The sequence below is a fragment of the Podarcis cretensis genome (assembly GCF_951804945.1).
Source record: "Podarcis cretensis genome assembly, chromosome: 2".
NCBI lineage: Eukaryota > Metazoa > Chordata > Lepidosauria > Squamata > Lacertidae > Podarcis > Podarcis cretensis.
Genome location: NC_137171.1, coordinates 31485100 through 31507219, shown reverse-complemented (window position 1 = coordinate 31507219; position 22120 = coordinate 31485100). Strand labels below are relative to the sequence as shown.

The following is a 22120-nucleotide window of genomic DNA, read 5'->3' as shown; positions in this document are numbered from 1 at the left end:
CTAAGTGGGTTATGCTGCTTAAAGCATATCTGAGGTTGCTTTGATCTTACATACTTTGGCAGCCAGGACACAGATCCAAAAATAGTATCCAGAAACTGAGCTGAGAGTCTGCATCAATGGTTGTTTTTTAAGTGCATTGGAAAATACAAGAATTGCTACATTGGGTAAATCTTTTTCTGAGTATAATAATAATAATAATAATAAATTATATCCCACCCATCTGGCTGGGTTTCCCTAGTGTAAGCAAAATTTAAAGATCACTTCTCAAAAAGAGTTTGTTTGTTTGTTTGTTTGTTTTTGGCCGGGATGGGGGGAATTACCTGGCTACAAAAATAGCTTCCCCTGAATTTGTGAACGGATTTGAGCTTGTGTCTTGTAACTGGACGATATCAGTTGCCTTGGGATAGCTGTTCTGGAGTCAGTGCTGAGAGTGAATATGACTACCCTCCACCTAAATCCCAGCACGGATTTGTTTATTTGCAGACAGCATAGTTCCCTATGTCAGGGTTTGCTGACCCCCCACCCCGCCCCAGCTCATGGAGCAACCAGTGGCCAAGGAGGAACACCTGATCTGTTCTACACTTTGTACCCAGAGGCTGAATTTGGTCACATGGCTGGCTCTTCTAACTAGTTGCTCTGCAGCACAGAAAACTTGGATGTAAGAAGATACAGCATAGGCCACATCTGAGCCGGTGACATGGGAAAGTGGCAGGAAATGACCAAGGAGGTAAAGGAGGGGGGGAGGGAATGGTATTACCTCTGTGTGAGAGAGATTTTGAAATATCTTGTTTTGTGTGAGTTTGGTGGTTACAGCCTGGAAAGGATTTGAGATGTCCTCTAGAGAAAAAGAACTTCTAGAACAGGCATAGACAAACTCGGCCCCCCAGATATTTTGGGACTACAACTCCCATCATCCCTAACCACTGGTCCTGTTAGCTAGGGATGATGGGAGTTGTAGTCCCAAAACATCTGGAGGGCTGAGTTTGCCTATGCCTGTTCTAGAAACTGTGTTACACTAATGCTGACAAAGTCTCCTTTAAGATGGGGGTGGCAAACCCCTGGCCCCCCAGATGTGGATGGACACTCATCATCTCTGACTGTTGGCTATGCTGGCCGGAGCTGATGAGAGTCAAACAACATCCAGAATGCTACTCATTAGCCACCCTTGCATGGAGGACTAGCAGATATATTGCTTTTGTACATCAGATATATGGAAATGGAAATGATATACACAAGGAGAAATGTGGGAGGAAGAACTGTTGGGCAACGTTCAAAAGATACATTATCCTGAAAGCAGATATATGTCTAAATCGAACAGCTGCATTTCTCAGGGTGGTCTCAGCAATACCCAAATCTTTGCAGGGTTGTGTTCAATATGCACAACATCAATGGGAACTTTTACCCCTAAGGTTTCTTCCTAGCTATGCAGGGTGGGGTTGAATCATTTGGTAAGTTCTCCCCTGTCCCCATGCACTGCCTTCCTGACAGGGATCCCTGCTCCATGAGAGCCAGTGTGGTGTAGTGGTTAAGAGCGGTGGACTCGTAATCTGGTGAACTGGGTTCGCGTCTCCGCTCCTCCACATGCAGCTGTTGGGTGACCTTGGGCTAGTCACACTTCTCTGAAGTCTCTGAGCCCCACTCACCTCACAGAGTGTTTGTTGTGGGGGAGGAAGGGAAAGGAGAATGTTAGCCGCTTTGAGACTCCTTTGGGTAGTGATAAAGCGGGATATCAAATCCAAACTCTTCTTCCTTTTTTCAAAAAAAATATTTTTTATTGGAAATTTTATTTACAACATAACACAACCCCCCCAACACAGAAATCCACCCCCTTCAGACACAAACATAACAAACAACAAGCATAATTTACAACAATACAAACAACCAAATAAAATACTTCCTTTATCCTGTTTCTGGCATCCTTATTTACTTCTTATAAGCTATTTCCCTTATGAATAATTATTAAGATTTTCCTAATTATAACTTAAATATCCGCAAAGTCTCCTGCAGCCATTAATCAAAACAAGTCCAGGTATGAATTTTAGGGCACTGTTTTGTGAAGTATTCTCTGCATTTTCCCCGTGCTTTTTGAAATTCTTGCCTAGTATGATCTCTAATTGCCTCTGTTAATCTAGCCAGTTCAATATACTCTAACAGTTTGTCTTGCCATTCCATTTTTGTTGGCACAATTAATTTTTTTCCAGTTTTTAGCCATTAGGATCCTTGCCGCTCCTGTAGCATAGAGGAATATTTTCTGATTTTCTCTTGCTATACTACTGCGTCCGTTATCCCCAGTAGAAAAGCTTCTGTATTTTTTATAAAGTTATACTTAAACATTTTTTTAAGCTTATCATATACTATGTTCCAGAAGCTTTTGATTTTTTCACAGGTCCACCAAACATGTATAAGTGTCCCCTCTGTTTTATCACACCTCCAACACAGATTCGTTTTTATCTTATACATTTTAGCTATTTTGGTAGGTGTTAAGTACCATCTATAAAACATCTTGATTAGATTTTCCTTCATTACTTCACAGGCTGTAAATTTCCAGTTCTTTCTCCATAATTCTTCCCACGCTGTTAAGTTTATGGTTTTCCCAATATCTAAAGCCCACTTGATCATTACCTCCTTGACCTGTTCGTCTTTGACCTCCCACTCCAATAATGTATCATACATTTTTGATATTATCTTAGTTTTGTTTTGTAATAACACTTATTCTAATAATGAAGGTTCGTTTGAGAAACCTTCTTCTTCTTCCATGCTGTGCCTGTTATTAAGTAAGAAATGCATAGCTGCAAGCTACTTACTTAGCAATGCTTCGTTTGGCACCCACTCTGCCTGTGTTTCTACTCAGCGTCCTAGTCGCCTTACTCTGAGTGAAAAGAGTGCCTTGCTTCCTCTTTCTGCAGGAGCTGGAGAAGCAGTACTCCCCTAGCAGGTGGTCTCCACGGCTGGATGCGGATGCTGTGATTGAGGCTCACGTACAGGCAATGAGCGAAGGTAAAGGGTCCCTGGGCAGTCCACTACCCAGCAATAAGTGGGATGGGAGTGGGCAGATCACCAAGGGGCCACTAACTTCTGACAGATCTTCCAGTGCTTGCTGATTGTTGGCATTCTTGCAAAGAGCCCTAGAGTTGGTGGACCTGGTTCTGATCCAGCAAGAAGGGCATGTTTATCCTTAAGCAAGCCTGCATATCCAGGGTCACTGAACATGGATCAGTTATGCTTTAGCAGTTAAGCAACCCTGAGGATGCACTCTGGCCGCAGAAGTTCTAGTGGGCCAGCTCACCTCCAGTGCAGGAGAGGGAAAAATCTCACAGGAGGTTCTGAAGAGGGATTGGAAAGAAGGCTCTCCTTTGGAACTTGCAAGGAACGTTTCTTCCCCTTGGGACTGTATAGCAGTGGCAAAGCCTACCTCGGTTTTCCAGAAGGTTAGCAAGATGGCATGCAGTTTTGAACGAGGACAGGCACTGACAATCTGAAAACTCTGGAGTGTGGGAGCGCAGCCCAGATGCGGCCAGGCAAGCTGCAAACTCCCATCTCTCTGCTCTGCAGGTACCCGTCGTGCCCAGATTGGCACCCAGACTCTGCTGAATGTACCCTACGGGTTGGGCGAGGGAGAGAAGCTTGATGTGTATCTTCCTAAGGAACACACTGAAAGTAAGAGTACAGGAGCAGCATGGGAATGATCGGGAAACTGGGATGTTGGTGAAGTGCTGGTTGTGGCGAAGAGCCAACGTCAGAAAGCGAGGGGTGGTACATTAGTGGGAGTTTGTGCTAAGTGATGGTCTTTGCTGCCTGATTCTTTCTCCCGTTTCCCTTTTCAGCCTTCCCTCTGGTCCTCTATATCCATGGCGGCTACTGGCAATTCCTCAGGTGAGTTGTGCTGGAGGTTGCCTAGGCCCTGGTCCTTTGACTGCAGGACCCCAATGGGATGATGTCCCACCTAGTGGAACCATCTGGGACTGCTGTTCTCTTTCTCCTCCTCTAGCAAAGATGCTTCAGGCTTTGCTGCGGGGCCCCTAGCGACCCACGGCGTCGCCTTGGCTGCAGTTGGCTATGATGTGGCTCCCAAAGGTACGCAACTGTGGTGGAAACCATTTTCCTGTTCTGCTCTCCTTGGCATCTCATGTCTAATTTGGATATTGTGTTCTCAGGCCAGCTGGAAGTGATGGTCAGGCAGGTCCGACGCAGCGTGGCCTTCGCAGTTCAGCAGTACACAGGGATCAGGTAGGAGGCGCAGACAGGGTGAAAATACAGAGCACCTTGGGAAAAAGAGACCAAGGGGCCTGTCATACCCTGCTGAAGCCCTACAGGGTTGATGGAGGCCCTGGATAGCTTTCCTCTGGCAATTCTACTCCGTCCGACACCTTCAGATCCTCTCACCTGCTCATTTCAACCGCGTCTCATTTGCCTTTAGCGGTGTTTATCTGCTTGGACACTCAGCAGGGGCCCACCTGGCAGCCATGGTGCTCTCTACAGATTGGGCAGAATTTGGTGTTGTGCCAAATATCAAAGGTACTGTCTGGGAGACACTGATCCCATTCCCGCCCCCAGCTCTTTTTACATCTTAGCATTCCCTCTTTCCCTTGCCTGAACTTCATGACCCAACTTGCACCAAGCTGGAGACTCAGTAAGACATGGACTCTTTTTCCTTCCCAGGAGCCTTTTTGGTGAGTGGCCTCTATGACTTGGAACCCATCACACACACCTATGTCAATGATGTTTTGCACATGAGCCGGTGAGAGATGCATCTTTGAAAAGGAATTCTCAACCCATGTAGGGCAGAAAAACTGCAGTGAGTCCCTTGGGAGCCCCCTACTCACCAACATGTGGCCTATTATTGTTAACAGCCCACGGCAGACCAGTGGGCAGGTTAGCAGCATCTGTGTTGCTCAGCACAATGCAGTTCATGAAGGATCATGTGAAACAGTTTAGTAAGGTAAAGGTACCCCTGACCGTTAGGTCCAGTCGCGGACGACTCTGGGGTTGCGCGCTCATCTCGCTCTATAGGCTGAGGGAGCCGGTGTTTGTCCGCAGACAGTTTTTCTGGGTCATGTGGCCAGCATGACCAAGCCGCTTCTGGTGAACCAGAGCAGTGCATGGAAATGCCGTTTACCTGCCCACCGGAGCGGTACCTATTTATCTACTTGCACTTCGTGCTTTCGAACTGCTAGGTTGGCAGGAGCAGGGACAGAGCAACGGGAGTTCACCCTGTCGCAGGGATTCGAACCGCTGACCTTCTGATCAGCAAGCCCTAGGGTCAGTGGTTTAACCCACAGTGCCACCCGCGTGCTTTCAAAATTGTGCTCTGCCTAGAAATGGCTGCCTTCTTGGCTTATCAGCAAGCCAGCCCACTCTGCCTCTCTTTCATCTCTGTATGGTCTGTGTGTCTTTCCTCAGGGAGGTGGCCTTACAGAATAGCCCTTTGAGGTCTGTGCCTAAGTTTGAGGGCAGGAGAAGCTGCCAGGTACTCATCACTGTGGCACAACATGATTCTCCCGAGTTCCACAGACAGTCCCAGGAGTACTTTGAGGTGCGTTGGCTGATGTTCGCCATGTTGAGTTTCTCTTTAATATTTGGTGGTATATAAGTGTTTTTTAAAATAAACAAATAATAAAGATGCATCCATGGAATCAAATGATGTGCATCCACACTCCTACCCATGTATTTAAAGAGCCACAAATGCATGTGTGAAAGGTGAACACTACCTAAGACAGGTGAGGGGAATCTTTGGTCCTCCAGATGTTGCTGCAACTCCCATTCATCCCTGCTCTTTCATCATGGCTGGTGGAAGCTGTAGTTCAGCAACATCTGGAAGGCCAGGGGTTCCCAATAACTGGCCTAAAACATTTACTTAATATTTGCTTCATACTTCTGGTCTCCCATCTCCCATTGCTCTTCATTATGAATCAATGAGATCACCAACTCCATTCCTCCCAAGTCTCTGCCATCTATCAGAGTAATGCATTGGGGTAAAGGCACTTGCAAGTACTGTGGTGAGAATAGTTTTGTTAAAATCCCTATTGCTTGCCCATAGGCTTTGCGTGCAGCTGGCTGGAGTGCCTCTTTGCTGGACATTGGAGACACAGATCATTTTGATGTTATTGAGAAGCTCTCCCAGGAAGACTATTTTCTCACACAGGTAAAGGTAAAGGGATCCCTGACCATTAGGTCCAGTCGCAGACAACTCTGGGGTTGCGGCACTCATCTCGCTTTACTGGCCGAGGGAGCTGGCGTATAGCTTCCGGGTCATGTGGCCAGCATGACTAGGCCACTTCTGGCGAACCAGAGCAGCGCACGGAAATGCCATTTACCTTCCAGCCGGAGTGGTATCTATTTATCTACTTGCACTTTGACGTGCTTTCGAACTGCTAGGTTGGCAGGAGCAGGGACCGAGCAACGGGCGCTGGTACACGGGTGTAAATGAGCTGCAATAAAATGATGGGGGCTGTCAGTATATTTGTCACTTGCCATGTGTTAGGAGTAATGCTTCTTGGAGAGCAGGACATGCGCTGCATCTCCAGAATACCGCATCAAGGAGGACTCCTAATTGTAGCTAAAAGCAAACAAGACTTCTGCATATATCCTTATAATTGAATGTATAAGCTTTGCCATTGTCGTGTAATGTCCAAATCTAGCATGAAGTCAAAAATGGAATGGGCGATAAGGCCTCCTTCATGCAAATATCCAACAGCATGGGAGTCACTTCCTTGTAGAGTGATCTCACATTACTATGGAGCTTAGTGTGAAAATATTCCAACAATGTGGCTGAGGCTGATCACATGGGTCTTCAACATTAGTTGTGGCGCTGATCAGGTGGGGGAAATCCATGAATTTAGAAACACCCATGTGTCTGGAATATTCACACACTTACCCCAGCAATGTGGAATATACATGTGTCTCTGAAACACAAAGGAGCTATGTAAATATTATGGAATTTGGGAAGTGTGTGGGAGGTAGTTCCTGCTCAGGCCAACTTTATAATCACAACACACTCCCGATGATGAGTGAGAAGCTTCAGTGTTGAACCAATTTGTTATGCAAGGGAAACATATTCTTTCTTGATGTCCCAGGTGATTTTGAAAATGATTTCAAGAGGCTGATAGGTTGACACAAGATGGAACTCTCAGCCTGAAGTCCCCATATACAGCCATGAGTGGCCATCGCTGACCTTGCAAACCCACCCACCCCAATCCTCCACTCTCTATGCTGTGCTGTTTTATTTCACCCTGGGAATGGACTTCCTGCAATTGCAGTTTTATCCAGTTAAGAAAGAACTTCAGAAGACACAAATCTATTGAAATGGAACTTTGAAACATATTATTCCTTGTTGCTTTGGAGGCAATTGACACTTCAAGAGAGCACACAATTCCTTTCGCATGGACTGCCTGACACAGAGACAGTTCCTGTCCACTCCTGCGATAAACTCTGTTCCTCCCAGCATGCTGAGAACATTAAAATAACATCAACGCATAAATTACATCTACATTGTGGCAGTTTATCACCTTCCCCTAGGAGATAGTCTGAATCAGTGAGCACAGGCAAGGCATAATTGCTGCATAAATCACCACGTCTCTCAGGGCCTGAGCTGAAGATGGGCATCTTTCACTAACAGCAGTAACTAAACTTTTATTCAACCTTCTAAATCTATATGAAACTGCCTTATACAGTCAGAACAGTGGCACTCTGTGCTTGTGCTATGGAGGCCCATGTCTCTACTCCCACGGGCTCAATGCAGTCTTTGAATCAGGGGTCATGCAAGCAGGAAGCTGCAGATTTAGAGCATAGCCAGACTGGAACAGTTCTAAAAGAAAATCGTGGAAATCATGGCAACAACGGCTATAACAACTGTGCTGCGACAGCCGGTTAGTTATGCTCTTGCCTTGGAATGGGCCAAAGTTAAGAAATACATCTCAAGACCTTGCGCAAGTAACGTCAGTTGTAATGATTATTGTGCCACGAATTGGGGGATGTCAACAGTCAGAGATCAGATGAGTGTTTAATTACTTTCTCTGCCCCTTTTGCATTCAGGTGTTGAGTGCTGCACAGAGTTATGATAACTAAATCCTAAGAAGAGGCCAATGGCCAGTCTAGCCCAGCATCCTGGTTCACACACTCACTAGCCAGGTGCCTGTAGTAGGAAACCAAAAAGTGAGACTGAAATATACTCAGAGTCGCAAAGTGATTTCATGCTCTTTATTCAGCTCATAGTGGTGAGGAGGAATGAATGAAAGTCCCCTCAAGGTATCTGCTTTATATACATTATTTACACAATGGGCTGCACATGATTGGCTAATTCCGGAATTCTACTGTAAGCCAATCAGGTTGTGGATTCACTTCTATCTGGAGCATGATTGGGTAGTTCCTGCCAACCAATCATACTGCTGCATTGTTCTAGGACCAATCAGACTGCTGCATTCTGAATCCTATTGTTCTAGGACCAATCAGGCTGCTGCCTTTTGGATCCTATTGTTCTAGGGCCAATCAGACTGCTGCAGTTTGGATCCTATTCAACCCAGTACATAACACCCCTCCCCTCTAAGTTCCAGTCCTGCCCGGGAGGTCGCATTCATAGTCCTCGAGGTACGCCGGCGGCCTACGTGTGCGTTGCGGCCTGGGGTGTTCCCTGGTCCGGGGTTCAGGTTCTGGCTCGTGTTCCAAGGATGCTGGCTGTGATGGGGCTGTTTGGTCTGGTGCAACCGGCTCACTCAGTCGTGGTTCTGGTTCCGGTGTCCTTTCGGCCTCGCAGGTCCTCTCTGTATTTACTGATTCTGCCTCTCCTGCTGGCCCCTCGTGCTCTATGGGCCTCACTGCCCCTCTGTTCCCTTGGGACTCCTCTGCCCTTTCCTCCTCCTGGTTTTCTCCTGGGAATCGTCGCCGTATCTGGTCGCAGTGGCGGCGCCAGCATTGCCCCCCATCCGTTAGCACCTCATACGACACGGGGCCAGTGACCCTGGTGACTGTGGCGGGTACCCATGCTGGGCCTGCCCCAAAATTCTTTGCATACACTGGGTCCTGAGCCTCGAAGGTCCGGGGGTTCTTGCCTTCCCCCACCACTGCCTCATCCTGAGCTCTATCGGGGTGAAGGCGGTCCAATCTGATTGCAAGGCGCCGACCCATTAGTAGTTCAGCGGGGCTCCGGCCAGTCGTTGAGCTGGGGGTGCTGTGCTGTGCTAGAAGGAATGTGGCAAGGCGGTACTCCCAATCCCCTTGTGTCATACGGCGAAGGGTGTCCTTGGTGGTCCGCACCATGCGTTCTGCTTGGCCATTGGTGGCAGGGTGGAATGGCGCCGAACGGATGTGGCGGATGGCGTTCTGCGTTGTGAAGGTTTGGAATTCTCCTGACGTAAATGCAGTCCCGTTGTCTGAGACGAGAGTGTCAGGGAGCCCGTGGGTTGCAAACAGCCTGCGTAGTACCCGGATGGCTGCGGACGTAGAAGTGGACGGTAGCAGTGCGACTTCCAGCCATTTGGTGTAGGAGTCCACCACTATGAAGAATGTTTTCCCCTGAAAGGGGCCAGCGAAGTCCACATGCAGGCGTGACCATGGTGCTCGGGCGGACTCCCAGGACTGGACTGGGGCCCTTGGGGGATCTGGGCGGGATTCTTGGCAGGCCTGGCAGTGTTTGACCCAGGCCTCTATCTCTCCGTCGATCCCTGGCCACCACACATAACTCCTGGCAAGGGCCTTCATTCTTACTACCCCTGGGTGTGTCTCGTGTAGGGCTGTGAGGACCCTTTTGCGGAGGGGCTGGGGAACAACGACCCTGCTTCCCCATAACAGGCACCCCTTGTGGGCCGACAGTTCATGTTTGCGGGTTGTGTAGCCGGCGAATTCTGGCCCGGGGCTGTTGCTGGGCCATCCCCTCCACACCCAGTCCAGGACCCGGGAGATGACCCTATCTTTCTTGGAATGGTGTGCAACTTCTTGTGCCTGAATGGGGCGGTCAGGAAGCAGCTCCAGGCTCATAACCTCTTGTGCAGGTGCTGGATCGGGGCCTGTTTCCGGTAGTAGTAGCCTGCTGAGGGCGTCCGCATGGCCCATCGCCTTCCCCGGACGGTGAATCAGTGCATACTGGTAGCTGGCAAGGAAAATTGACCACCTGAGGACGCGAGGAGACAGCACTTGGGGGGTCTGCTTTTCAGGGGCAAACAAGCCAAGCAACGGCTTGTGGTCAGTCACCACGGTGAAGGGCCGCCCGTACAAGAAATCATGGAATTTTTTTACTCCCTTCACGATTGCCAGACCCTCCTTGTCGATTTGCGAGTAGTTCCGCTCGGTTGCGTTGAGTGTCTGGGAAAAGTATGCCACTGGTACCTCTCTTCCATCCGGGAGTTGGTGTCCCAGGACAGCGCCAATGCCATAGGGCGAGGCGTCGCATGCTAGCACCACCGGCAGCCTCTCGTCGAAGTGTGCCAAGACCGAGTTTGAGACAAGCAAGTCCTTGACTGCCTGGAATGCGGCCTCCTGGCGCTGGCCCCACACCCAAGGGGCCCGCTTGTCCAGGAGTCTGTGTAGGGGCTCCGCTACCGCCGCCTTGTGGGGAAGGAAGGAATGGTAAAAGTTCAATAGTCCCAAGAAGGCCTGAAGTTCAGTCTTGTTCTTGGGCGCTGGGGCATCACAAATGGCCCGTACCTTGTCCCCAGTCGGGTGGACCCCTTCTGCGTCCACCATAAATCCCAGAAAGTCCACCTGAGGCACTCCTAGTAGACATTTTTCCCGCTTCACCTTGAGACCCGCCGTCTGGAAACGATGCAGAACGGTGCGGAGGCGGTCCTCAAACTCCTCTGGTGTGGGCCCGGCAATCAACACATCATCGAAGAAGGGGGTGACGCCAGGAATCCCTTTAAGTAGAGAGTCCATTAGATTCTGGAATATGCCTGGTGCCACGCTGATACCGAATTGCAGCCGCTTTACCCTGAATGCTCCTCTGTGCGTCACAATCGTCTGTGCCTCTGCTGTGGCCTCATCTACTGGCAGCTGTTGATATGCTTGGGCCAAGTCCAGCTTGCCAAAAATTTTCGACCCAGCCAGGGTGGCAAGAACATGGCTGACCACTGGCACTGGGTATGCATGGGCCGTAAGGGCCTTGTTTATGGTACATTTGTAGTCTGCGCAGATGCGGACCGAACCATTAGGCTTGACGGGTGTGACAATTGGGGTTTCCCAGGGGGCATTAGGCACCGGCTCCAGCACTCCTTGCTCCACAAGCCGGTCTAATTCCTCGTCTATACGGGGTTTCAGGGCGAACGGGACCCGGCGGGCCTTGAGTCTGACCGGTCGTACTGCGGGGTCAAGCTGTAGAGCAATTGGGGGGCCCGTATACTGTCCCAATTTCCCATCAAAAACCCCCGGAAATTCCTTGCATATGGCGTCCACGTCCACTTGTAAGCTAGTGTGGTTCACCCCGGTGACGGCTAGCCCCAGTGGTCCAAACCATGCCAATCCCAGTAAGCTAATGTAGGGGCCCTTGACCACCAGCAATTCCAGTTGCCGCGTCCGCCCTCGGTATTGCACCCTGAAGGTCCCCACCCCCATTGTGGGGACCTTACGTTTCTGGAAGTCCCGGAGGGTGAATGGGGCCGGCCTGAGTTTGGGACCCCCAGTAGGACACAGTTTCCTTAAGGTCCTTGCCGAGATTATGGATAGAGTTGAACCCGTGTCAAGCTCCATGCGGCATGGGGCCCCCTCTATCTGTACGTCAACATAAATTTTCTCTATGTTGGGGTGGGGCAACTGGTATACCTGGAAGTCCGTGAGCTCAGTCGAGTTGCCTTGGTGCGTTGGGCCCCGGGACCTGGGGCTCTTGGATTGGTCATCTGATGCCTGGCGTCGGGTGGGCCGAGCCCGACACACCCGGGCGATGTGTCCCGATTTTCTGCACTGCCTGCACTCTGCGTTGCGGAAACGGCAGGTCCTCCTCTCGTGACTTTCTCCGCAGCTTGCGCAGTTCCCTCCTTCTCGTCGAGGCAGCTGTGGTATGTGGGCTGCTTGAGTGCGCTGCTGTACTCGGTGCACCTCCTCCCTGTTGGATCCTGAGTCGTCGGTGAGGTCTTCATGGTGGACCCTTGGTTGGGATGGCTGGCTCGGCCGTGCCTCTTGCGTCGACCTCTCGGCAGCTTCCGTTGCCAGGGCCTCCTCCAGAGCGACCTGGAACGTTAGGTCCTTCTTAGCGTAGAGGCGTCGTTGCAGCTTCTCATCCCTCAGGCCACCGACGAGGCGGTCACGAAGCATGTTCTCCAGCTCTGAGAAGTTGCAGAACCGGGCGGCTTGGCGGAGAGAGGTCACAAACCCAGTTATGGTTTCCCCAGGGGCTTGCCGCTTTGCGTAGAAGGCATTTCGACGAGCCACCACTGAGGGCTGCGGCGAAAAGTGCCCCTTCAGCTGTTCCATTATTGTTTTGTATGGAACAGTAGCGACGTCTTCAGGCGCAAGGAGAGCCCGGGCGATTTCAAACGTCTCCTCTCCGCAGACGCTGAAGAATATTGCCCTCTTCTTGGCGTCTTCTTCATCGGTGACCCCTTTGGCTTCTAGGAGGAAGGTGAAACGGGAGGCGTATGCTTCCCAGTCTCCAGATGCTGGGTTGAACGGCGAAAAGCTGCTGTTGGTTGCCATTCTGAGTTCCTTGTGTCCCGGAGCTGAAGCCTGGATACACGGTGCGAGGCAGCGATGCGGCAGGTGGCGGTGCTGCGGTGCTGTGTGTGGCAGTCAGCTCAGCGGGATCCCACCTTCGTCGCCAGTGAAATATACTCAGAGTCGCAAAGTGATTTCATGCTCTTTATTCAGCTCATAGTGGTGAGGAATGAATGAAAGTCCCCTCAAGGTATCTGCTTTATATACATTATTTACACAATGGGCTGCACATGATTGGCTAATTCCGGAATTCTACTGTAAGCCAATCAGGTTGTGGATTCACTTCTATCTGGAGCATGATTGGGTAGTTCCTGCCAACCAATCATACTGCTGCATTGTTCTAGGACCAATCAGACTGCTGCATTCTGAATCCTATTGTTCTAGGACCAATCAGGCTGCTGCCTTTTGGATCCTATTGTTCTAGGGCCAATCAGACTGCTGCAGTTTGGATCCTATTCAACCCAGTACATAACAGAGACCCAAACATGAGCACTCTTCCTCCTTGCAGTTCAAAATGCTTTCCTTTCAGCCTGGGCATGCTCCAAGACTCCTGGATTCCAGGCACTGAACCAAGTCTGACCTAATGAAGTATTTAGCCCAGCTTCTTATAATGGCTTTATGCTAACAGAAGCACTTCTGCAAGGCATTTTCAACAATCCCCCCCCCATCAACCGCACCCCTCTGTGCCATATATGCTGTATTGTTCCAGAGGGTCCACCAGCAGTATAGGTACTGGGTGCAAGGAGGATCAGCTGGTGCCCTGCTTGTGAAAGCACTTCCACTAGTTGCTACCAGCTGGTGCAAAGCCACCATTGGATACAACACTTAGCTTTTTATTTTTAGAGAGTGTTGTTATACTCTGCAGAAATCACAGTAGCAGAACATAATGTTTAATTTGGCGGAATTAAACCATTGTCTCTGGTTTGCATATGTCAGTACGCCTCACTTCAGAGCACATCTGAAAACCGGAAGTTCTGCGTGGGAGGGTAGATGCAAGTTAAAGCTGATTTTCACAATTCCGATAGCCGGAGCAGGGTGCGGGGAGAATCTGAAGTTCCAGTCCTATATACACTTACCTAGGAATAAACCCCATTTAATTCAATGTGGCATACGAGTAAACTGTTAAACTGCGCACCGTTCTATACATATTTGCGGGGGAGCTCTGTTAAAATCAGGCTTGTGCTGCACATCTCCTTCGTTTGTTCATTTCTTTTAAATGGCTGACCTTTATTCCCGAGACATTGAAACACATGATTAAGCATGTGTTTGTTTAATATATTTATATTTTGCTTTTCCTTATAGCAGTTGAAGGCGGTTCATAACGAACTATACTAGCAAAAGCTACTGTGATCCAAGTGGAGCAGCAAGCCAAGAGATAATAAAACCAAGAAAGAGAGCAGCTAAGCCAAGTCCCTGTAATAAAAAAAGCACTGCAGCCATAAACTACTGGTACATGCTTACCAGAGATCAATCTCCGTGGAATACAATGGGGCTTGAACATGCAGATCAGTCCCTTTAATTTTCTGGCGAAGTTCGCCTCTCTTCCTCTAGCAAAACATGTAATATGAATAGAAAGTGAAATGTTGGTTTGCAGTCGGCCGGTTTGGGGGGGGGGAGGCATTCCCCAATGCTAACAAAATACCTTCTCTTTGCAACTGCTGTATATGAACAAAACAAACTACTGTAACCCTAAATGCTCGATTTCAACTTCTCAGCGGACTTCTTACACACAGCAGCAGCAGCCCAACTACTGTATATTTTTCTCTTTCAAACACCCAGCCTCGTTCTGTTCCAACAGCCACTGAACAAAATTTCGGGGCTTTTTGTGTGTGGGGGGGTGCATTACGACGAGAAAAAGCCCATCACCTCTGTCTGTTTACTCAGAAGCATGTCCCAAGTGTGTTCTCCCTAATATGAAGTTAGGATCGCGGGCTATTTTATTGAAACGATTTTACACGTCTCCATCACGTGGGAAGTGGGGTTTCTAAATCCATATTATTATTATTTTTGTTTTGTTTCTTCTGCCTCTAACTTTCGGAAATACAGCCTTATTTGCCTGTTCCAGCAAGAACAGCGGAGACCTCATAGAGGCATTTTAAAGAGTTCGTCCTGTCTTGTGTTTCTGGTCTTTAAAACGTGCGCAGTTTTGCCTCTTATCTCCTCTAACTGCATTTTATAGAGGGAGAACTACAACTCCCGGCATGCTCAGCGAATAGCAGCCGATTTCCCGTCATCCTTTGCTCGGCCGTTGTTCTGACCGCGGTGTTTTGAACGTGGCAGGAATGGAGGCGGGAGCTGCTCCTGCGGGTCCGCAAGTGCGGCCAGGATTCGAGGAGTTTCTGAAGGAGCACCGAGTCGCCACTTTCGACCAGTGGCCCTTTGCCTCCGACTGCTCATGCACTCCAGACCGGGTGAGGGACCCATTTCTCCTCAGCCAGCTTGCCTCCTATGTACTTTTCCTCCTCCTTATCTACTTCCTGCACTCCATGCATAATTTTACACACTTCTATCATGTCTCCTCTTGGTTGCCTTTTCTCTGCTAAACTAAAAATCCCCCAAAATGACCTTCCCTATTAGGGAGGTTGCTCCACCTTCTTGATCATTTTGGTTTCCCTTTTTTTGGACTGTTTCCAGCTGTTCAGTATCCTTTTTGAGGTGAGACCATCAGAACTGTAAACAGTATTCCAAGTGTGGTTGCACCATCAATTTGTAAAACAGTATTTTGATACTGACAAATTTATTTTGCATTCAATTTGATTTATTTTCCTAATGATCCCTAGCTTGGCATTTGTCTTTCCACAGCTATCACACACTGGGTCAACACCTTCATCAGATTATCCTCTACAACCCAAGGTCTTGTTCCTGGTCAGTCACTACCACTCTGGACCCCTTGAAATACATATAATTTTTGCCCCTAATGTGCACTTGCTTAAACTGAATTTGCATTTCCCACTTTGCTGCTTATTCACTCAGTTTGGGGAGACCCTTTTGGAGTACAGTGGTACCTTGGGTTACAAACACCTCGGGTTATAAACACTTTTGGTTACAGACTCCGCTAACCCGTAAGTAGTACCTTGGGTTAAGAACTCTACCTCAGGGTGAGAACAGAAATCACACAGCGGCAGCAGGAAGCCCCATTAGCTAAAGTGGTAAAAAGGTAAAGGTACCCCTGCCCGTACGGGCCAGTCTTGACAGACTCTGGGGTTGTGCGCCCATCTCACTTAAGAAGCCAGGGGCCAGCGCTGTCCGGAGACACTTCCGGGTCACGTGGCCAGCGTGACATCGCTGCTCTGGCGAGCCAGAGCCGCACACGGAAACGCCGTTTACCTTCCCGCTGGTAAGCGGTCCCTATTTATCTACTTGCACCCGGAGGTGCTTTCGAACTGCTAGGTTGGCAGGCGCTGGGACCGAGCAGCGGGAGCGCACCCCGCCGCAGGGATTCGAACCGCCGACCTTTCGATCGGCAAGTCCTAGGCGCTGAGGCTTTAACCCACAGCGCCACCTGCGTCCAGCTAAAGTGGTACCTCGGGTTAAAAACGGACCTCCAGAACGAATTTAAGTACGTAACCAGAGGTACCACTGGACTTCACAATCCCTTTTAGTTTTAACTACCCTGAGCAATTTAGTATCAGCAGCAAACCTGCCTACCTCACTGCTCATCCTAACTCTTTGGATGTGTGATTGTTGAATGTACACTTGTTGAACAACTTTCCTCCCCTCTCTCTTCCCAGATGGCAGAAGCTGGATTTGTTCACTGTCCTAGTGACAATGCACCTGACGTCGCCCAGTGCTTCATATGTTTTAAGGAGCTGGAGGGATGGGAGCCAGATGATGACCCTATGTAAGTATTTTGTTGTTGGATCTACTGACTTGCAGTGCCTCCAAATAAGTGCTTGGCATAGACATATTTTACCAAGACAGAACATGATGTTTCACAGATACTACTGGGATGAAGGAAGCAAATCTGCAAGCTTAAAATAGGGTACAAGTAATTTAGATGGTTTGTCCACATCTTTCATCTTTCCCTTTGCCAAAAGCCCAATATGGCTACTTAAGACCCAGTGAGACCACTTGTCATAGGCAGGTTACATTTATCTAGTTTACTTGATCTTTGAACATCTGGCTACATTTAAGCAGGTGGTTAGATTATGCAGTATGGTGTGGACTGCGTTTGCAAAGAGTGAATATTAATTCTGCTCCATGTTCCTCATGCCACATTGCACAACACTAATCAGGCCAAATTCCCCTGGCTGCTCTGCAAGCCAGTAATGCTAATAAGGGCTCTCTATTGACTAGCCTCAAAGATAGGTGGTGTCTGAAAACTGCCTGCATAGCTGAGTCTGGTGATGCATGCCACTCCAATCTTTGAGCAGTGAGACACTCCAAGGGTTCCAGTGCTTACCCAGGTTTCCTTGGAATGAGATCAGTGGAGTCATGGTTTTATTTACACATTTATTTAAAAACCAAAGCATAAGGTGGAGGGTCTCAAAGCATTAATATCCCAACAGATCTTGCTTCCCCATTCTGTTACCAGGAAACCCCCAACTTCCAGTACAGCACACAGCTAAATGTGTCTCTCATCGGCTTTGCAGCGTCTCCCAGTTCTTTTGCTGGCTCACATAGCAGTTCTCTCCAGTGCAGCCCCACCTTCCTGGCCATGTAAGTCGTTTCTCACTTAGATGCCACTATTAAAACCCAGCTCCTTCCTCTGAAGTGCATATCAAGGCACTAAAAATAGCTATCTGAGCTTCATCTACAAATGAATTTGCTTGATCGCTTTCCCAACCTCCCCCAAAATTTATATTATCTACTTCCAAATATAAAATGTCTGCCCTGCGCATACAAAAAAACAAACAGCAGCATAACACCTTGCCCTTAGGTAAAGGAACAGAGACAGGCTAAAACTGTGAAAAAAGTTGTGTCCATATTGGCAGCAAGTGATTTGCTTTGAAGCAGGCCTAACCTAGAGACTTAGAACAAGCATCCTATACTGGACCAGTGATGGGGTAGTAAATTTTCTACTGATTGCCCACCCCCCCTTGGAAAAGGTTCTGTTTCATTAGTAACAATGAATGGATGCCAATAGCAACTAAATATTAGGGAAGCTTGACACTTTCAATGTTTCTGCCTTTGTAAAAGAAGCATGCTAGATTAGATTACTCTCTAGGGCACGAGAAAATTTTCCTACACAAATTGCCCTAATTTGCACAGAAAAATTTAACAATTCAAAAATTTGATGGAAAGCCTAGGGAGCGAGGAGGGTTGTCATCTATTCTACTTTAATTCAGGAGACCAGATATGTTATTTCAGGAGTTACTACAAGACCAGCTGGTGCTGTGCAATCCACTGCTGAATGTAAAGCTGGCACATGACATTAAACTCGATTGCACTGAGCAGCGTAAACATTTAACATCTTCAAGAGAAAGGCAGTTTCAGTAGCTGCAGTCCCGATTTTGCATGAGCAGCAAAGAGGGCATGAAGAAAAAAAGTAATCCAAAACAGTTCCATTATTTCCCCTGCATTGGGAAATCACAGAAGAGGTGGAGCCATGGCCCTCCTCTATTAATAACATTAAACTGTTTTGGGTGGTGGTTCAGAAGCTTCAGCTGGTGCCCTCTGTTCTGGCCTGCCTTTTGTTCTTAGTGGGTTATTAATGAACATCCTACTTCAGTGTTTCAGTATTTGTATTGGCCCCCTTTTGTTTTCCCGGCTCAATACAAGGTACTAGTTAAAGCAGGGGTCAGCAAACTTTTCCAGCAGGGGGCTGTTCCACTGTCCCTCAGACCTTGTGGGGGGCTGGACTATATTTTGAAAAAATAATAATGAATGAATTCCTATGCCCTACAAATAACCTAGAGATGCATTTTAAATAAAAGCACATCCTACTCATGTAAAAACACCAGGCAGGCCCCACAAATAACCCAGAGATGCATTCCAAATAAAAGGGCACATTCTACTCATGTAAAAGCATGCTGATTCCCAGACCATCCGCAGACCAGATTTAGAAGGCGATTGGGCGGACCCAGGCCTTAGTTTGCCTACCCATGAGTTAAAGCCTCTAAATCCATGTAAATATTGGGCTCACATATGCTACCTTTATCCCTGTAAGATTTGTGAAACGTTTTTAATCTCTTAGTAGCTCTTCACTCTGAACCCTAGAGAGGTCTGCCTTATCCTTTGAGAACCATTGTGCTAATATAGTTTGTCCTTCTTTCTAGGGAAGAGCACCGGAAACACTCTCCCAACTGTGCATTTCTGGCTCTCCAGAAAGATATTAAGGACTTGACACTGCAAGAGTTTATGAGACTTTGCAAAGAGAGAATGAAGGCCTTGGTCGTAAGTATGGTTTGCAGGGAGCTGTGAATGTAGTCTAGCTTTTCCTGCCCTCTTGTTCTCCCTACAACAGTGTTTCCCAAAATTGGGTCTCCAGCTGTTTTTGGACTAAAACTTCCACCATCCCTAGCTAGCAGGACCAGGCGTCAGGGAATAAGGGGACTGTAGTCCAAAAACAGCTGGGGACTCAAGTTTGGGAAACATAGCCCTACAGTTTCAAAATGGTCATTTAGAACCCCACCCTCCTCCACACCAGATCATACATAGTCTCTTGCCCATAGAACCGCCTTGATTTGAAGATAGTGTTCTTCACTGGTTTGGCTGCAACTGTGAGATCAGTTTGGCTTTCCCTTCTGTTGTATGGTTTTCCTGCTTGCTTCTCAAAGTGAATAGCCACTGCCCATCCCTACCTGCAGCAAAGCCCTCCTCTTGTATTCCACTTTACAGTTCAAACACTTTCCTTTTCATTAGTTACTAACAGGAGTTCCTTTCTGTTTTTCTCCTAGAGAAAGGAAATTAACCAGAAAATTAACGACTTGGAAAAACGTGCTGAGAAGACACAGAATGCAATTGAATTGTTGCGTATGTAATGTTCCCAGTGTACTATCTCCATTGAATACAAAGAGGCTTAAACATGCCAATCAGTCCCTTTAATTTTCTGGTGAAGTAAACATTTGCCTCTCTTCCTCTAGCAAAACATGTAATATGAATAGAAAGTGAAACGTTGGTTTGCAGTCTGCCAGTGGAGGGGAGGGGAGGCATTCCCCGATGTTTACAAAATACCTTCTCTTTGCAACTGCTGTATATGAACAAAACAAACTGACCCTAAATGCTCAATTTCAGCTCCTCGGCGGACTTCTTACACCCAGCAGCAGCAGTCCAACTATCTTTTTCTCTTCAAACACCCACCCTTGTTCTGTTCCAACAGCCACTGAACAAAATTTCTGGGGTGTTTTTTATTGGGGGGGGGTGCATTACAACGAGAAAAAGCCCATCAACCTCTGTCTGTTTACTCATAAGCAAGTCCCAAGTGTGTCTTCCCTAATATGGTTAGGATCACGGTACTATGCTGTGGTAGCTCCTGAGGCAGGGCTGTTTGGAACTTGGACAAGACCTAAAAGGCCTCTCGACTGCGTTCCTGCATTCACACCTGTGGCTCTGGTCAAGTTGCACTTAAGGGCTGAATGAAGATATCTGCAGCTCTCCACTGATTTCTGTGGGTTATCCTGCACATTAGGACAATAATGCCAAATATATAGATTCACTAAGGTAGTCTAATTTAACTGGAATGTCATAGTAATGTTAATGTCATATTAAAAAGCTCAGTGAAAACATCATTACTGTGAATTATTAGGATGAGGCGGGGGCAGGGAGTACCAAATATATGGTATGCAAATCTGGTAGTTTTAACTCAAAATGGTCATGACAGGGAAGGTGCCTAAAAAGGATGTGCAGTACAGTCCTACTGGTGTTTTTTTATTCATTTGCACTTATTCCCCCATAGGCACAAGAATGAACTACACAAAAAATGCTGTGATTATAATCTTATGTTACATATATAAAATTACAAAATCCATAACAATTTTAATACAGAAAAATAAAGTCTGTGTTTTCAAGAAACAAAGTGTGATGTGCACTTCTCCTTTGCCATGCACACCTTGTTCTGTTTTTACTTGTAACATGATTTTTATGCACAAACATAACTGAAAAAAAGAGAACGATTTGCACTTAAATTGGAATCTTCATACTAATGGATCCAATACATTGCATATTACATGTATTGCATACATATGAATTTGTCCAGCAGTCACTATCTATAGTCCTTCAAAAGTCTCCTGAAATCAAAAATATATACAGTGGTGCCTCGCAAGACGAAATTAATCTGTTCCGTGAGGCTCTTCGTATAGCGGTTTTTTCGTCTTGCAAAGCAAGCCCATTGACAGCTTAGCGGATTAGCGCTATTAGCGGTTTAGCGGCTTTTAGCGGATCAGCTGATAAGCGGCTTATCAGCAGATCAGCTGATAAGCGGTTTAGGGCTTAGGAAAAGGGGGGGGGGGAAACCCCGCAGGAACTCGCAAGACATTTTCGTCTTGCGAAGCAAGCCCATAGGGAAATTTGTTTTGCGAAGCGCCTCCAAAACGGAAAACCCTTTCGTCTAGCGGGTTTTCCGTCTTGCGAGGCGTTCGTCTTGCGGGGCACCACTGTATATATATTTTAAAAGTAAATAGTTTTGAGGTGTTTTGGTTCGCATCTTACCTTACCTTACCTTCTTCCTCTGATGCCCTTGCATCTCTGCTTCCCAAAGACTCGCACAGCTGTTTGTTGCAGCAGCCCTGGCTTCAAGCTCCCCAAGCGAATGGTGCCTCGGGAGCTGGCCATGGGGTGCTTCCCAGTCCCCTGTGGGGCAGTGTGAGGATGCGCCTCTCTTTGGGACAGGGGGTGCAGCTCAGAGACCAGAGGCAGCAGCTGCGGCTGCCCAGAGGACTCCCAAGGAGAAGAGAGAAGGCTGAGAGAACACCACAAGGAGGGTGTTCAAAAAGGGGTGAGGGGCTGCTGGCTCTGCAGGCAAGGGGTGATATAACTGGGCTCCTGAGCCCCACAGGTGCCGCAGAAAGAATGCAGTTGGTCAAGGGAGCTGTGGACCCAAAAAGGTTGAAAACCTGTGGGCTAAGGAGTAAACCCTACACAAATTCGGAGTGTCTTCCCTAGGGCGGTTGTATGGTGCCTTGCATGTCTCCTTCTAGCAACACTGGCAGGCAAGCTGGTGCCAAATGTATTGTTCTGTTTTCCTTTGGACTACATTAGAGAGGGTGGGGAGGTTTTGTTGTCTGGACAGCCCAGGACCTCCATACACACTGCCCAGGCTTGTGACTCCATTGTCTCTAGAGAGAGATGGATGCCAACAACACCTTAACTGACAGTTCAAGAATTAACAATTTAAAATAAAAAATTGTTACCGAACATAAAGCTTACCACTAGGTCACTTAACATCATCCAACGTCTTCACATTCTGTGTTAACTCCAAAAGTGATGGCATTGTCGCTTACTAACCCCACCTGCTGTACAAAAAAACCCTCATACTCATCAAAAGCTCTTTACCCAGCTGTCTCTCTCTTATTATTTTGATTTACTATCAGAGCTCTGTCTAGGCATT

At 47.7% G+C, this 22120-nt stretch overlaps 2 protein-coding genes across 4 annotated transcripts; both read left to right on the top strand.

Annotated features, from left to right (window-relative positions):
- The first annotated feature begins 333 nt into the window (after positions 1 to 333).
- On the top strand, positions 334 to 7477 carry AFMID (arylformamidase). 3 transcript variants are annotated; one of them, XM_079965664.1, is made up of 11 exons: positions 372 to 727; positions 2907 to 2997; positions 3553 to 3657; positions 3825 to 3873; positions 3989 to 4074; positions 4155 to 4227; positions 4418 to 4515; positions 4660 to 4738; positions 5401 to 5533; positions 6038 to 6142; positions 7074 to 7477. In XM_079965664.1, exons 1-11 carry the CDS (start codon positions 698 to 700, stop codon positions 7101 to 7103), a joined length of 879 nt encoding a protein of 292 aa, XP_079821790.1. In that variant the 5' UTR covers positions 372 to 697; the 3' UTR covers positions 7104 to 7477. The 3 variants fall into 3 exon arrangements, with proteins under 3 accessions (XP_079821791.1, XP_079821790.1, XP_079821792.1); XM_079965665.1 differs by lacking the exon at positions 5401 to 5533 and having other exon boundaries at positions 334 to 727; XM_079965666.1 differs by lacking the exons at positions 4155 to 4227; positions 4418 to 4515.
- A 7402-nt stretch (positions 7478 to 14879) lies between these two features.
- BIRC5 (baculoviral IAP repeat containing 5) lies at positions 14880 to 20303 on the top strand. Its single transcript, XM_079965720.1, has 4 exons — positions 14880 to 15044; positions 16365 to 16474; positions 18852 to 18969; positions 19473 to 20303. Exons 1-4 carry the CDS (start codon positions 14916 to 14918, stop codon positions 19554 to 19556), a joined length of 441 nt encoding a protein of 146 aa, XP_079821846.1. The 5' UTR covers positions 14880 to 14915; the 3' UTR covers positions 19557 to 20303.
- Positions 20304 to 22120: the final 1817 nt, after the last annotated feature.